Raw genomic sequence first — 16,816 nt, 5'->3', positions numbered from 1 at the left:
AAAAATTTCATCAATTAAAAATTCGTACAAATAAAAATTCGGAAAAATTAAAATTCAGTGAATAGAAATTTTTGTTCTTTAAAAATTCGAATCACATAAAATTCAATTAATTGAGAATTTTGCTAAATTAAAATTCGATTAAATTAAAATTCTCTCAAATAAAAAGTCATGTAAATTAAATTACTATAAAATAAAAATTCTGCCAAACAAAAATTCGGTAGCTAAAAATTTTTTTAAGTAAAAATTTGTATAAAAAGAAATTCTGTCATATTTTAATTTCAAAATTGAAAATTCATCTTGAAAATAATTGTTTCTAATAAAATACTTTAAAATATAAATTCTTATTAATGATTTTTATGTGAAATTTATGCTCCCTATGTTATTGAATAATTATGTTACGTGAAATTTGTTAAATAAAAAAAAAATTTGATTAAAAATTTGAATATGAATAAATTCCGTGGTTCAGTCAATTAAATTCTTATTTAATTGGATATTAAAAAATCAACTGTGATCCCTGCTAAGATAAAAAAAATCATTTCAACGAATAATCGCAGATTTTTCTAAAAACAGACCATAACGACTTGGAGCAAGATATAATGAATTACAAAATGAAATTAAAAAAAAAAAATGTTTACCTGGCTTCAAAATCTAAATATTGTTCTTCAGTCAAATGTTTCTTGGCAACAACCAAAGTTCGTAAACCTTCACGAGCCATATTTCCACATTCTTCATCAAGCCAATCATTATATTGAACAATTCCCGACATTACAATATCGGCACCCTTCAAATAAAATGTTATCTCGCCAGTTGTTTCCTCTCTAACAATAATTCCCATTCTTTTTGTTTCCGAGGTAAATGGAAAAATTTGCAATATATTATAATTGAGAATTTTTCCACATGGCGTTTTTAATTGCATTGAATTTAAATCACGTTTAATAAGTGCCAAACCAACTTCCTCAGTCCATTTAACTAAGGCAACTTCATCTGGACTTGAAGCTTGATAATTTCGTGTTTGCTCCGATGGATAATAATGTTGATCTGCCTCTGTTTGACTGGAAAAAAAAAACAAAAAATGAATATAGAAATTTGTAAAGTCAAATACAATATTTATATAAAAAAAAACAAAAAAGAATTATTTTAAGAGTTTTTATTTATATAAAATGTTATTGTCATTTCTTTTTTTGCTTTTAAAAATTTAATGAATGTACCTACTGAATTGAATTTTGTTGGAAACGGAAATCATATCGGATTTTTAAAGGTAAACTGAAAAAAAAGGAAAATAATAGTAAAATCATTATTTATGGATAAACGATATAACTTATTCTGAAATATTTAAAAAAAAATAAAGGGATTATTTTTTTAAAATAAATAATAAATAAATAAATAATAACAAAATAATTAAATAGTAAAATAAATAATAATTATTAATTTATTATAAATAATTATAATAATATAAAATTATTATTTATTTTTTGTAGAAAAGTTTAGAAAAATAATAATAATTTGGTTTTAGATGTACAATAGAATATAAAAATAGGGACGTTTTTATTTCAGGTTTCTTAAAAGTAAAACAGAATTTTGTCAAATTTGGATATTTCTATGATTTTCGTTAATTTTTAATTTACCTGCTTCAGGTAAAATTTGAAAAGGTTTATTTAGTGTGTACCTAAATTTTATGACATTTAAAAATATTTAAATATATAGAGGGAGGTTACAATCTGTTCGAGTAAAATATCACACTTGTAGAAAAGGAGCAATAAAAAATGGTCATTAATGGTCTTAAAAATACAGAAAAGAAAAAAAAATCACTTTCACCAAAAATATGTACAAGAATAAAATTTTCTTTAAAATACGAACTTGTATTGAATATTTTAATGTACAAAAATGAACTTATTTGTTAATCGGTGAAATTTAAATTCATCGAAATTAATGTTGTTAAAGGGTGTCAATTTTTTTTCTGGCATTATTTTGGATCTAAAATTATTGTGAATTATCGAAATTAAAAAAAAATGTTTCTTGACTATTTTCAAAATTTTATTTTTTGAAAATATTAAAATTTTTAAAAATCTATACGATTGATTGTTCAGTATCATATGAAAAAAGCCTACAAAAAAATTACCGATAAAAAATAATGAAAATTGTAGAAGAAGTTGAATTTTTAAGGAATAATTGATCAAATTGAAACCAAACATAATTGGTTTGGTTTAGGGGTAACAATTTTTTTTTTACAAATTTTTTTACAACCTGAAATTATATTTCACTATGAAAAAATGAAAAAAAAGTTATTTTTAACAAATTTTGCATTTTTTTATATTTTTCAAAAATTGAATTTTTTCAAAATCAATACAATTAATTGTTCAGAATCTTGAAAAAGTGTATTAAAAAATCAGTAGTGAAAAATAATAAAAATTGTGACAGAAATTAAAATTTTTAGTTTTTGAAAATTTCGAGTTTTATTTTAAAAATTATTATTAAATTAATTGTTTATCAATTTCCCATAGTATATTACAGTTTTAAATACTCAATATTAACTGGAAAAAAAATTGACACGCTCAATTTTGAAAGGTTGAAATTTCAGCGGTCCCCCCCCCTTAAAATCAAATAAAATAATTATAAATTATACTAGAAAAAATTTACTAAATTTTAAAAACAAATAAAATATTAATAAATATTTTTCGAAAAAATATTTTTTTAAAACTGTGAAAATTAAATTTTTTATCTCCAATCTACTAAAATTTTATAAAAACAATAAAATTGCCCAAGATAGAAAAATAAAAACAATCCACATGTAAAACAGAATTTAAAATATTTCCAAAACCTAATCTTATACGTTTGTTCATGTGTGCATCATGATATTTAAAATTAAATTTTTTTTTATTTATATATAAAATAGTATTTAAATCTTGAAAAACATATACATAATACAATAATAAAAAAAAATAAAAATAAACAATCATTATTTTAATAAAAACAAAAAGAGTTATTTAACTTTAATGTATTTAAAATACGCGCGTATCTTGGCCAATGAGAGCAGTTATTTTCACGCATGTGCATTGTTGAGAATTCATTAAGATTTTGGAAGTATCGCAAATGCATTCGAAATTCATAATGGCGACAAAAACAGAGAGAGAGACAAGTCACAATCGATACTCTGTCAGATGATTTTCTATTATAAATGTTTTAAATATTCAATATCATTGTAAATTTTTATTCTGTGTTTGTGATTAACGAGCGTTTCATTCTACTAAAGTAAGTATAATTCATTTCTATGTGTTTTAATTTAAAAAAGTTTTAGATTAATACTATTAATAGTTGTCTTTGAAAATTATAATAATATTTGTTCAAATTGATAAGTTGTAATTTTTTTTTATGATTTTACTAATTACAACAATTGCAAATATAAATAAATTACAAAACAGTGAATTTATTTTTATACGCTTTTTACTAAAAATAGTATCTATGGTGCGTATTTCTTTGATAAGAATATTATAGAATTTTATATTATGAATCACCGGTGAGAACACATAACCAACTCATAAAATTCAAAATATTATATCACTGCAGAAAAAAACATGACTTTCGTACCTATTTTATTAAAAACAACATTGATTTTTTTTATGAAATTGAATTGAGCAAAAAAATTAAACTTGTTTTTTTTCTATTTTTGAAGCTTTTCTTTATATAATTTGTTCTTTATATTTTGATATTTTTTTTATAATTTAATATTTATTAATTCGTAATTCGTAATTTAGTAATTCTTTACATTGGTATTTTTAATTAAATTTGAAATATCAAAAAAAAATTTTTTTTCAAATATTTTAAATAAGACAGTTTTAAAAATTTGAATACATAAAATAATTTTTAAAATATTTCTAATATTTTATATTAATTTTGTGAACAATAATAATTTTATCAGCAGATAGAAAATATTCGAGAATTTTCATTTTGTTCTACTATTACATACTTAATATTACAACGAAGTGGTTTGAAAAGAAATTCAAATAGCTGACAGATGTAAAGCGTGTATATTTAGATCTGTCAGCAATTTAAATTTCTCTTTTTAAAACATTCAAAAATTTAAAATAATTTAGAAATTAATATTATATTCAATTATTTTTTCTTAAAAAAAAAATCTATTGAAATTAAATTTTTTCAAATTTTCCCGCTTTTTTACTTAACGATTATTTTAAAAATAAATTTAACTTTTTACCGAAAAAAAAAATTATTCGCGAAATATTTCCAAGTGACGTACATTTTTTCATGCATTTTCGTAATATTTCCAGAAATTCTTTTAAAGATTCCAAAAGTGTGAAAATTTAAAAAACAAATTAGTGAATAAAAAGATAGTGACAAAGGAAGAAATTATTTATTGTTAAACATAACCTCAGTGAATTTTATTGTGCTCGTTTTTTTGTTTATAAAAAAAAAACTAATTCGTCAAATATGAATGAAACAATATTTACACGAGTGAAAATTAATATGAAATCAAAGTATTTTACGTTTAATGAATCCTGGTTGAGAGAATGTGTTCAATATTGTTTAAAAACTCATCCAAAAGTAAGTAAAAATATAGATTATTGATTTTTTTTTTCATTTGTTTGTAGGTTAAAATTTTTTTTATTGTTATTTCTTATTTTTTTTTCAAATGCAATTTTTTTTTCAATGAAATGGATAATTTCTAAAATTGAAAATTTTTCGCTTCAAATATTAATTTAAAAATTAAAAAATATATATGTGCAGATACCAATTGAAGAAATTCAATCATTTGCTATTGAACAATGGCTTTTAGGCGATTTACGTGAAATTAACAACGAAAATGGATGTTTACCAAAGAATCTTTCTGCAGAAAAATCAACAATACTCAATGATTGTTATATTCTTCAGGTAATAAATTATAAAAATGAATTTTTTAAATTTTCTCGAATTAAAAATTTATTGTTAGTAAATTTATTTGTTAAAATTTTTTTTTTTTTCTCAACAATTGCAAATAAAAGAAATTATTTTACCCTATACAATTTTTCGGAAATTTGGAAATGAAAATAATTAAAAAAAAAAAAAAATACGAAAATTAATTGATTAAAAAAAAAAGGGATACTTAATTCGTTAATATGTATTTTTTAATAATCAGATAGAAAAGATGTACGATATTTCAACATCAAAATACAAACAATTGAATAAAATTCGAAATATTAACGTTGAAAATATAAAAGCAACGAAAGAAAATGAAAAAAATGAAATTTTCCAACCAAAAGGAAAAAGGATGTATCAATTATATCTTAGCGATGGTTTACAAGAAATTCAAGCAATTGAATACAAGTCTATCGATCTTTTTAACGTTAGTACTGAAATTTGATTTTAAATAACTTTATATTTTATTTAATCAAAAGAATAGAAAATTTTTTAAATATCTAAATTTTACACTACATAACAAAATTTATTCCTTTTTTATTTAGGATACATTATTGCCGGGCAATAAATTAAAAATCATTGGACCAATAACATGTAGACGTGGAATAATTTTACTTGAGAAAAAAAATATTGTCATTCTCGGTGGCGAAGTTGAAGATTTATTAATCGTGAATTCTGTGGAAAATGTTTTGGCTCGATTTCTGTTAGTTTTTTTTTTTTAATTATATTATTTTAGTATTTTGAATCTTTAACTTAATAATAATTATTATTATTTTAGGAATTGGCAAGAAAATCCAGATCCATACAACGATGTAAAAAAAGAAAAAGAATGTGAAAAAATGGAACTCGAGGAAGAATATTTAAATGATTTAGTACAATTGGTACGATCTCAAGACAGTAAAGATAAAGAAATTTCAAATTCACTTCAAAATATTTCAACTATTAATCGTCAGTCCGTGAGTAAATTAAATTACGAAAAAAATTTAATTTCTCAAGATAAATATTCCTTCGACGATGAATTAGAAACACTATTAAATGATCCCGATTTACTTCATGAATTTCCATCAATGACAAATGAAAATTTTCCAATTCCCAACGAAACTTGTAAAATAAATCCACAAATATTAAAATTGGAAAACTTATCCAATAATCGTCAATGTGAAAATAATTCTTTATCAATTACAAAAATTTATAAAAACAATATTAGCGAATTGAAAAATCAAAATTTTGAGGAAAAAAATTCCAATTCTGTAAATTTATTGAAATCATGGAATATTGAGGAATCGAAAATATTCCAAAATGCTAAAACAAAAAATGAAGAAGAAAAAAATGTAAAATTTATCGAAAATGAGAAAATAAAGAATTTGCCAAATTCACCAATTTCCAATGATTTAATTTTAAATGATAACGATGTGATAGTTATCGATGACGATTCGAATACAAGTGAATATTCAAAATTCTCAAAATTAAATTATCGACAAAACGATAATAATCTAATTAATATTGATTTTGATTTGGAAATTCAAAAATTCAAAATTTCTTCCAACAAAGAGGAAAAATTGACTAAAAAAACATTTGATATTAATAATTTGAATAAAACTTATGAAATTGACGATAAAAGTTCATCCAATGATTCGATTAAAAATAAAACTTCAATAGATTCCATTGAAAATGATAAATACAAAATATCTCAGAATGAAAATAAATTATTCGACGAATTTTCTCAAAACAAATCAAATACCATAAAAAGACCAAAATCTCTTGGATTTAAAGGATTTCTAAACAACAAAACATCTGATATTGATGAGAAAAAAATTTCAAAACCATTTAAACCTCTATTTCCAAAATTCAATTCAAAAATAAAAAATTTAGATATGGAAATAAAAAATACAAATTCGGAATTATTTTCCAATGAACAAATAAATTTGGAAACAATTACAAAAGAATCGTCAAAAAATGATAATACAAAAATTTCAAATCATAACCTCGATATGCGACTAAATAAATTATTAAATTTGCCAAGTGACATGGAAAAATCACCAACTGGATCAAAACGATTGGCGGTAAAAATATTTATAAAATATTTTTTTTCAAAAATTACAAGTTTTCTATATAGTAAAAATAAAAAAATAAATTTAAATTCGATATTTACTTTTCAGAGTGTGGATAATCTTTTAAATTCACGTGAAAATAAAACACCTCGAGTTTCAGAATCGGAGGGAATTTTTGAAATCGAAGAAAAAATGGAAATAACAAATAGTGAAGAATATCCGAAAAATTGCGATTTAATTTGTGATTTAATTGTCATGACATTGACGGATCAAGTTTTATATAAAACAATTAAAGCGCAAGTTAAAGAAATTGTTAAATTAACCAACAAATGTGGCGTTTATAAATTAACTGGTGTAATAACGGATGGTACTGCAACTTTAAAAGTTAAATTTTCATCTCAGGTATTTTCATCTAGAAAAATATTGCAATATGTAAATTAAAAAAAAAAAATAAATAAACTAAATTGTATTTTTCAGTTTATAGAAAAAATTATAGGAATATCTGCTCTCAAATTTTCAACACTGAAGAAACAAGCAAAAACTGATCCCAATTTGGAACATAAATTATTACATGTGAGTATGAGTTTGAATTTTTTGAAATTTAATGAAAAATTAAAATATTATGGCTAATTTATGATTAAAAAAAAAAAATATTTCACTAACAATGGACAATTTAATAATTTTTAAATATTATTTTTGCAGAGTTTGCGAAAAGGTCAAGAAAAATTGGTGAAAACAGATTGGTTAATGCATTTGGCATTGGTGAAAAATGAAAAACCAATTGTTATGGAAGGTTTTGAATTATCTGAAAGTGAAAAAGAAATTTTTCAGAAAAGATTGCAAATTTTAAAAACACGTCAAATTTAATGAAATTTATTTTTAAAAAAACAATTGCAAAGAAATATTCATAATTCTAATTGAATTCTATATAAAATCAATTAGTTAAAAGCTAATATATTTTTTAATTTTTAAAATTACTTCTAAATAAATTTAATGAAAACTTTGAATTTCAGATGAAATTAGTTCAAAATTTTGTATTTAATTCCAATTAATTCAAGGACTTTTTTAAAAATCTGGAAATTGTTCATTAAAAGGTGAAATTAAATAATTTTATCAATTTTAGAAAATAAATGTATTTAAAAATAATTTGTTTGTTATAAAATACCAAATGTTAAATATAAAAACTCTAATGTACGTTAATTAATGTAAAAATGGGCAATAATAAAAATCAAAAATAATTATTTAAAAATGTGAATTTCTTTTCTTCCAATTAATGAATTTAATAACTAATTTTCTTTTTTTTGGACAACAATAAAAATTGATACACTAATCTGATTAATTAATATACTAATTTTAGCAATAATTAATTTATTCGAAACAGATAAAATAATTTTGAAAAAAAATGTAATTTTTTCTTTAATTTCAAAATTTCACTGTTTTTAAATCTATCATTTAAGGCGGTTTAATCCCTTGAAAATAAAACCTTAAACTAAAAATTGGTTTTATTACCAAATAAAATTATAATTCAAATTAATTTTACTAGATTTTTAAAAGATTTAGTTGAACAATTTTCAAAAAATAGTAGCTCATTTTTCTCTTTAAAGGATTCTTTACAATTTTATTTGTTTTTGTTAAATAATATATTTAATTGAAAAAATATAAAGAAATACAAATTTTACTTATTTAATAATTTTTCAACCAAAAATTAAATAATTATTATGTATTTAACAACAAATTTTGGTTGAAAATACATTTTTTTGAAAATTGTACAACTACCTACATCTTTTAAAATTAAGTAAAATTAATTTTAATAATTTTATTTGTTAATAAAATCAATTTTTATTTTGAGATTATGTCAATAGGTTGCACCTCCTTAATTTAGAATAGTAAAAAAAAAAGTTCTTTATTATTTTGTCCATAAACGACCTAAATTTCAATGTAGTAATTTTTTTTTTAAATTCAATTTTTTTAAATCAATCATTTAAAAAATTTATTAAAAATTACAATTTACTCGGCAATATTGAACTATTTATAAATTAAATGATTGAAAATCAAAATAGTTTCCAATGTTTATTATTTGGAAAATTTTGAAAACTTAAACTTTTTAATATTATTGTCATTTATTTCTCATTATCTACAAAAAAATTATTTTTATTTTAATTTTCAATTTAGAAAAATAATTATAATATAACTATTGTGCTTCGAAACGTCAAATATAAAAATAAACATTCGAAATAAAAATCGTTTAAATCAAAAATAGTACAAGAGCTTTTTTTTAATTACTCTTTTAAAATTAAAATACAATAAAATTTTTTTTTTAAAATTATCACGTTCAAGAAATAAAACTTTTAATTCGAAAAAAAAAAAATTTCTAAAATAATTTCATTTTGTGTGCAGAGAAAATGTTTGATAAACATAATCGAAGAAGCAATCAAAATGCAAAAAAATTGGATAACGAATCGGAGGAAAAATTATTGGAGAAAATTGCAAAAATTCAAGCTCTACTCAACGAAGTTGACGACAACACAAACAGTAGTGATAGTGTCATTGAAATTGCCTCGTCAAACGAAGAAAATAAAGAGCCAAAAAAATATAATAATTCACCAATTCCATCAGTTCGACCAGTGACTCCAATCAAGAATGAATCAGACGATAGAGATGAATACTACAATCATTTTTCACATTACAATGATAATAATCCATTTTATTGTTTACCATCAACGTCAAAGGGAAGTTATTCCTCGTCTCTTGCCAATGTATTTGTCGATACAGAAAGAGATATGCAAAATGAAACCAAAATTGAAAATGATACAAATGATAATGATGACGATAACGCATGGGTTCCATTGACATTTATTGAGAAAAAACCAAATACATTTCGAAAACGTACTCCACCCATGACATATAAACCGCCAAAAAATGTTGATTTAAGTTTTAAAACACAAATGGAACGAAATAAAAGGGAACAATTATTGAATATCAAAAATCACCGAAATTTATATGACAGATCACATTCTCCATATTTGGAAAATGAAAAACGTTATAAAACAAAGAAACGCTACTATTTTCCCGATATGGCTGAGAAAAGAAGAAAGAAACGTAAAATAAAAGAAGAAAAAAGAAGAAAACAAGAAGAGGAGAAAGAAGCACAGAAACTCAAAGAAAAGGAAGAATCAATTATTGTAAATCCATTAGCATTAATTAAACAAGAATATAATGATGATGATAATAACGATGATTCTGACACTGATAATTATCATAATTCTAATAATGATTCAGATTCTAATGATAATCATCATGATTACAAACATTATAATAATTTTGCAATTGAAAAAAAACGCAAATTCGAAGAAATTTCAAATAATGTACGTAATATTAAAAAACAACGACTATCTGATGATGATGATGAAGATTATGAGAAACAAGAAAAAAAATGGACCAACAGAGAAGAAAAAATAAAAGAGGAAATTATTTCCGAAGATATAAAACCAAATGTAAATATGCTTAAAAATTTGGGTAAAAATTTCAATGCCTGTGTATCGATTGCATCGAAACTTCCCGATGAGGCATTATTACCACTTAGATTTTTAAATGTATTACCAATTGATAAAATAAAAACAGAAAATACATATTCTGATTCTTCAAGTGTCAATGAAAGAACATCATCGTTGAAGAATGATATTTCAACGATTGTTACCAATATTCTTAAACAAGAAACACCAGACGATGATGAACAAATTTTATCCAAAACTAAAGAACCACAAAAATTGAGGAAAATTGATTTTTCCAGTGAACTCAAGAGATTTTCACAGAAACTTCAAAAAATAAAGTACGACGAAGAAAGATTCTAAAAAAAAAAGTATTTAAATTAAAAAGTTAAAAAAAAAGTTTTTTGAATATTTAGTTAAATGAAAAATGTTAAAAAGTTTAATTTTTTTTTCTAAATAGATGTTAATGTAAACGTTGAGTATTATTTTGTAATGTTAATAACTAAGTTTAAGAATTTGCATTTGCTATAAATAACAAGAAATAATATTTTTATATACAAAGAAAAAAAAGTTATTTTAATATTTAAACCAAAAAAAAGAGCAGGTTTATTATATATAATGTTATTAAAGACTTTTATTTTTAGAGACAATAATAATGTAAGTTCCAAGAGAAAATAATATAATCAACGTATTAATACTTTATGTAAAATAAAAAAAAAATTGTGTTTAATTGATTTAAATTTTTTATTAAAGAGTTTTCTATTGATTCTACGATCTTTTCATTTAATTTCCTTTAAAATCCTTTTTACTACAAATTTATTTTAATATTCAATTGTTAATATTTTCAATTTAACTAATTGTTAAAATTTTGTTTATTTTTTTTAAATTAATTTACTGTTAATAAATTGTTAATATTTTTAATTAAACTGTTAAAAATTGTTAAAATTTATTTCTAGAACTTTGTTAACATTTTTTAAAACACTAAAATATGGTATTTCAATAGTCAAAATTCAAATTGTTTTTAAGAAAACTAAATTTGATTTTATAAAAAAAAATTTAAACAATGTAAAACAGTTATGATTAATAACTTAAAAGATTCTGAGAATGTAATTAAAATTAATTTTACCAATTGTAATTTAAAATTAAATTTGTTTAGTGTAAAATTTAAAAGAAATAAGTATTTCAGTATTAAAAACAATAAAATTGCTATATACTTTTACTTTATTTGATATTGAAAATAAAATTTCTATGATTTCCAATGAAGAAAATTTTTTAATATCGAATTTCTATTTAACGAAAATTTTACAATAGAATTTTTTTATTCAATTGAATTTTCATACTGTGCAATTTTTATAAAACCGAATATCCCTTTAAGGCTGTTTTTAACTTTTTGACATAATCTTAAATTAAAAATTAGTTTTTTCAGCAAATAAAAAAAATTAATTTTACATTTTAAAAGATCCAGTTGTATAATTTTCTAATAAAAATTATTTTGAGCCAAAATTTGTTGTCAAATAATAATAAAAGTGAACTTTTTTTTTTTATTTACAGTTAGTGAACAATTAAAATTTGTATCCAATATTTATAAATATTAGTTTGAAAGATTCTCTACAATTCTGCTTGTTTTTGTTAAAAAATATTTTGTTGAAAAAATATAAAAAACAAAAATTTTATTTCTTCAATAACTTTCAACAAAATATTGTTAATAAAATTAGAAAAAAAAAACAGAAAACAACTGCTATTTAAACATTATTCAGTTAAATAAAAATTACAATTCTATTAACTGAAAATTCAGGTTCAAAATTCTGATTAATAAACATTTTAATAAAAAAAAAAAAGATTTGACAAAACAGAAAATCTCAAATATAATAAAAACGCACAGTAAATAATAAATAAACAATTATAGTACGCGAAAAATTTAAATTTTCATTTACCGATTTTAATTTCCCGCTTAAATTATATTTATTTTACCTGACCTTCATAGATTGGAAACTCGATAGATAAATTATTGTTTCTTGCAAAATATTGTGCCAAATAGAAAAAAATCGATAAAATAGAAATTATAAATTAAAAAATTCTTTTAAAAATATATACATATTACATTTCATTACACTTTAGGTTTAGATTAAAGAAGATTCGGTAAAATTGAAAATAATAGTAAAATAAAAATTCTACGATATGAAAATTCATTTCGGTGAAAATTGAGACGAAAATTCAATTGTTCTCGTGGAAATGCCCCGCTTAAAAATTGCATTATTTTGTATATATAATTAAATAGATTATCTAATGTAATGTTAGTTTCGAAAAATATATACAATTTCACAAAAAAAAATGATGTTAATCTTGTTAAACAATATTAGAATTTTTAATTTTAAAAAAATAAATAAAATAAACATCAATATATCACAGTAAAAACTCACCTCAGCAAAAAGTAATTGTATCATCAATTTGTTAATAATTATACACATGTTAAAAAAAATTTTGCACAAAACTCACCTTAAAAAACAAAAAAAAAACAAATTAATCCACTTACCTCTCAATTGAATTTGTATCTACCGTCTCGACAGTCTCAACACTTTCCGAATCCAAATTATTACTGCTATTGTCATCATAAACTGGAGTGACATTATGACAAAGTGCCAAAGCCTTAACAGCGTCCAAAATTCTTGTATTCTCTGATCTTCTCACTTTTCCCGAATGATTTTGTATTACATTTGGATACATACATACATTTGGATATGCATTACCAGGTAAACTTCCCGATTCCAATAATGTATAATAACTCTTCAAAACAGATGTGATTTCATCAAATGTCTCCTGACCATAGGAAATTGTTCCAAGATGAAGTTTCTTAAAGACCATTTTATTTTGTGTCAATGTACCAGTTTTATCGCTCAATAAATATGAAATTCTTCCCAATTCTTCAGATATTGTTGTTGTTCTTGCAACAGTGCCGGCAATTTCTTTATCACGTTGTATGCACCAGGCATAAAATGTTTTTCCCATATCGAGATTAACACGTAAACTAATGGGAATTATATATGAAAATAATAGGACAAAACGATACATATATCGATACCAAGGCCCACTGAATCCTTTTAAAATCATCATCACTAATGCAAGACCAATCATGGCGCAAAATAAAACCTATTAAAAAGAAAACAAAAAAGAAACATTGTTAAATATTTTATCAAAAACCAAAATCATATAAAATCAATTTCAAAAAAATTCAATAAATTTTTTAAATAAATATTTTGCAAAGAACCAACAAGTTTTTTCATTTCTTATTTAAATATGTTTTAATTTATTTTTAAAATATTTTATTTTCTTATAATTTTTGGTTAGAGCAAATAATAAAAATATTTTCAAATTAAAGAATTATCTAATCAATATTTATATTATTCATTATTCAAATTAAAATCAATATTTTAAACAAGAAGTTTATAATATTTTTTTCGAAATTTAAGAAATTTTTTAAATAATTAAAAAATTCATGGAATTAATTCTTGTTAAAAAGTGCAGACCTCGGAATGTACGAGTTTCTCTGAATTTCTTTTTTAAAAGAAACTTTTTTCGACTTATTTTAATAATTGTTAATAATAATTTTTAAAAAATAATAATTAATCATAATAATAATAATTTAATTTTTAATAATAATTTCAAAAATGTGCAAAATTTAAAGTTACGAATTCGCATTTTTTTTTAAATAAAAATTTTTGAAATTCATTGAAAAATTGTCTCACTTCAGTTTTGAAATAGTGTCTAAATAAATTTCTCGATCTTATGCAATTATTCTTATTAAGGAATTTTTAAAATTTATTTTTAATATCTAACAACAAATGGTTAATAGAAATAAAATATTTATTAAATTAAATTTAAAAAATTTTTTAAATCGACTTTTTCTACTTGTTTTACAAAATAAAATTTAAAATTAACTAATTTTATTAATTTAAAAATATAATACTTATGACTTTTTTTAAGTACAAACTGTATCTTCTCTGAAATTGAATTGTTTTGAAAATTTGAATCTAAAAAGTCTGTAAACTTAATAATTTGGAATTTTTCAAAAATTAAATTATTTAAAGCATTTTTTAATTAAAAATTCCCTAAACTTCAATTATTGTCTAAAATTTTTGTAAAAAACTTCGGCAATTCAAATTTAAAAAATGTTCAATTTAAAATTTCTGAAATTTGATTAATTGTAAAAATCAGGAATGTAGCTCTTTTAAAAAACCAATTATTTTTAAAATATCTATTTAAAATTCTTCGCCAAGTTAATTATTTTTAATGATTTTAACAAAGTTCTTCTAAAATTCAATTATTTAAAAAAATTTTGTATACAAATTCTCCCATTTTCCATAAATTATCTCATCTAAAATTTTTGAAATTCTTGAAAATTTGTCTCATTTTAATTTTGAAATATTATCTAAATAAAATTTTTTGTTAAATTCCTATTTTATTTATTCAGTGAATTTTGAAACAAAAATATGGTGGTCATCTTTATCAGAGAATTATTTCTGGAAGAATTAAATTTTTTTTTGGTCCAAATATAATGGTCCGACCCTATTATCATTATATATTTAAAAATAAAATAAAGAACAAAAATTTTTAAATACCTTTGTTAATTGGTTAATTTCCTGATCTAATAAGCCAATTTTCGATCTCGGAGCTGAGTGATTCATTAACGATCTCGTTTCTTGACCGGTATAAACAACAACTCCAAGCGCCGATCCTGAAGCAATCGCCGTATTCGCCCACAAAGTATTGTCCACTCCCAAACTTTCTTCGCTACTAAATCCATCGTATTGCTGCAAAAAAAAAAAAAAATATAATCTAAATTCAAGACAAACCAATATAGTCAAATATAAAAAAAATAATAATTTTAAAAATAAAATTTTTCAAACTACAGTATAAAGAATTACATTCAAATTTTATATCTCCTTATAATTATAAATTAAATTTATTGGTATATTTATAAATAAATTTAATTGAAAGAAAAAAAATAATAAAAATAATATATCTGTAAAAAATATGTTTAATTAAGTTAAAATGTAAGTATTGATAAAATTTGAAAAGAATTAAATATATAATTTGTTTTAGTTAGAATTTAGTGAGAAAAAAATTAACTACCGAAAAAAAAGAAACTTACTCCAGTAATTAATGTAAACGTTCCAATGAAACTGTGAATGTCTTTTTGCGGCTTTTCAACGAACAAGCTCGCTTTAATATCGAACAATTGTAAATCGTTTTCGAGTTTTTGTGTCGCTGGAATTGCTAATCGCAATTTCCAATCTGTCTCTCCATCCAATTGATCAGTTCTTACGAAACAAGCACCTGATTTTTCAGTCGTACGCAACAAAACAAGATCGGCAGGCACTCGTTGTCCTTTTTCAACAATCACCTATAAACAAATTCAATCATTGATTAGTCAGATAATGATAATTGACAAATAAATTAATTAAACTGATAATGATTATAAAAAATCAATCAAATAATCAATAAATACAAATTATATATAGTTATATCAAAAAAGTAAATTAGTTTTCAGTAAGTAATTAAATTTATTTTAATTAAAGAAAAATTTTCTTTTATTGTAAATTGATTTAAGTGAAAGGGATTTTTGAGGGGAGAACAATTTTTATAAATATGTATTCAATAATTGATAATTTAATAAAAGTAGGAAAATGTATCGTAAATTAATGTCAAAATTGAAAAATATTGATATTGGAAAAAAATGTAGAGATAAAGAAAACTTAATTGTATTAAAAATTTTTAATTCAAAAAAAAAAATAATAATTTAAAATAATAATAATTAATAAAATTAGTTTAAATTTTAAATTCTATGTAAAAAATAAATTTTCTTTTTTTAAAATTGTAAAATAAAAATAATAAAATAAAACTCACCAAATCGCCAACCCGCAGTTTTGAACTGGGCACTAATTCCGGAGTATTGAAACCTTTAACGAGTCTATAATATTTTTGATTATTGACTTCTTTGTCTCGTTTATATCTTCGAAAATCGTCCACAGCTTCTCTGCAGACTGTTACCATTAAAACGAAACCCAAAGGTCCCCAATAAGTGTACAAATATCCTATTCTTATGTCTGGTATAAATTGAGATAACGCCATTATCAGGAAGAATAAATTCAAGAAAAACTTGAATTGTTGATATAGTACCTGAAAAAAAAATTGTTTTTTTTTCACTTTTTTTTCATTAATTTTTGTTGATACATAATAATAATATTTATTGTTTTCAGAAATTATCAACAAATTAAATATTATTAAGTAAAAAAAATTAATTAAATTTTGTTATTTAATTTAATTTATTATTAATTTGTTAAATGTAAACATTTCTTTTTTTCATCGATT

At 21.5% G+C, this 16,816-nt stretch overlaps 3 protein-coding genes across 7 annotated transcripts in view; 2 read left to right on the top strand and 1 right to left on the bottom strand.

Annotated features, from left to right (window-relative positions):
• LOC127289302 (probable phospholipid-transporting ATPase IIA) overlaps nt 1–16,816 on the bottom strand; it is a 33,821-nt gene that overhangs the window by 7,720 nt on the left and 9,285 nt on the right. For 3 of the 4 annotated variants that reach the window (XM_051317152.1, XM_051317155.1, XM_051317154.1), the window contains 6 exons: nt 16,352–16,624; nt 15,597–15,848; nt 15,064–15,255; nt 12,981–13,594; nt 1,213–1,263; nt 636–1,052 (listed from right to left, as the gene is read on the bottom strand). In XM_051317152.1, the coding sequence (XP_051173109.1) occupies nt 636–1,052; nt 1,213–1,263; nt 12,981–13,594; nt 15,064–15,255; nt 15,597–15,848; nt 16,352–16,624 (1,799 nt within the window). The remainder of the gene's footprint in view (nt 1–635; nt 1,053–1,212; nt 1,264–12,980; nt 13,595–15,063; nt 15,256–15,596; nt 15,849–16,351; nt 16,625–16,816) is intronic. The other variant, XM_051317153.1, reaches the window with a different exon arrangement.
• On the top strand, nt 3,084–11,213 carry LOC127289307 (uncharacterized protein MAL13P1.304-like). The gene is made up of 2 exons (XM_051317162.1): nt 3,084–3,249; nt 9,357–11,213. Exon 2 carries the CDS (start codon nt 9,362–9,364, stop codon nt 10,808–10,810), a length of 1,449 nt encoding a protein of 482 aa, XP_051173119.1. The 5' UTR covers nt 3,084–3,249; nt 9,357–9,361; the 3' UTR covers nt 10,811–11,213.
• Nucleotides 4,244–8,126, top strand: LOC127289304 (recQ-mediated genome instability protein 1-like). 2 transcript variants are annotated; one of them, XM_051317157.1, is made up of 8 exons: nt 4,245–4,557; nt 4,741–4,884; nt 5,129–5,335; nt 5,454–5,611; nt 5,687–6,971; nt 7,068–7,361; nt 7,437–7,532; nt 7,662–8,125. In XM_051317157.1, exons 1-8 carry the CDS (start codon nt 4,444–4,446, stop codon nt 7,824–7,826), a joined length of 2,463 nt encoding a protein of 820 aa, XP_051173114.1. In that variant the 5' UTR covers nt 4,245–4,443; the 3' UTR covers nt 7,827–8,125. The 2 variants fall into 2 exon arrangements, with proteins under 2 accessions (XP_051173116.1, XP_051173114.1); XM_051317159.1 differs by lacking the exon at nt 5,129–5,335 and having other exon boundaries at nt 4,244–4,557; nt 7,662–8,126.

The sequence above is a fragment of the Leptopilina boulardi genome, unplaced genomic scaffold (assembly GCF_019393585.1).
Source record: "Leptopilina boulardi isolate dan_hultmark-lab unplaced genomic scaffold, ZJU_Lbou_2.1 LbouV2_405, whole genome shotgun sequence".
In the NCBI taxonomy this organism is placed as follows: Eukaryota; Metazoa; Arthropoda; class Insecta; order Hymenoptera; family Figitidae; genus Leptopilina; species Leptopilina boulardi.
This window is presented reverse-complemented; position numbering and strand designations above follow the sequence as displayed.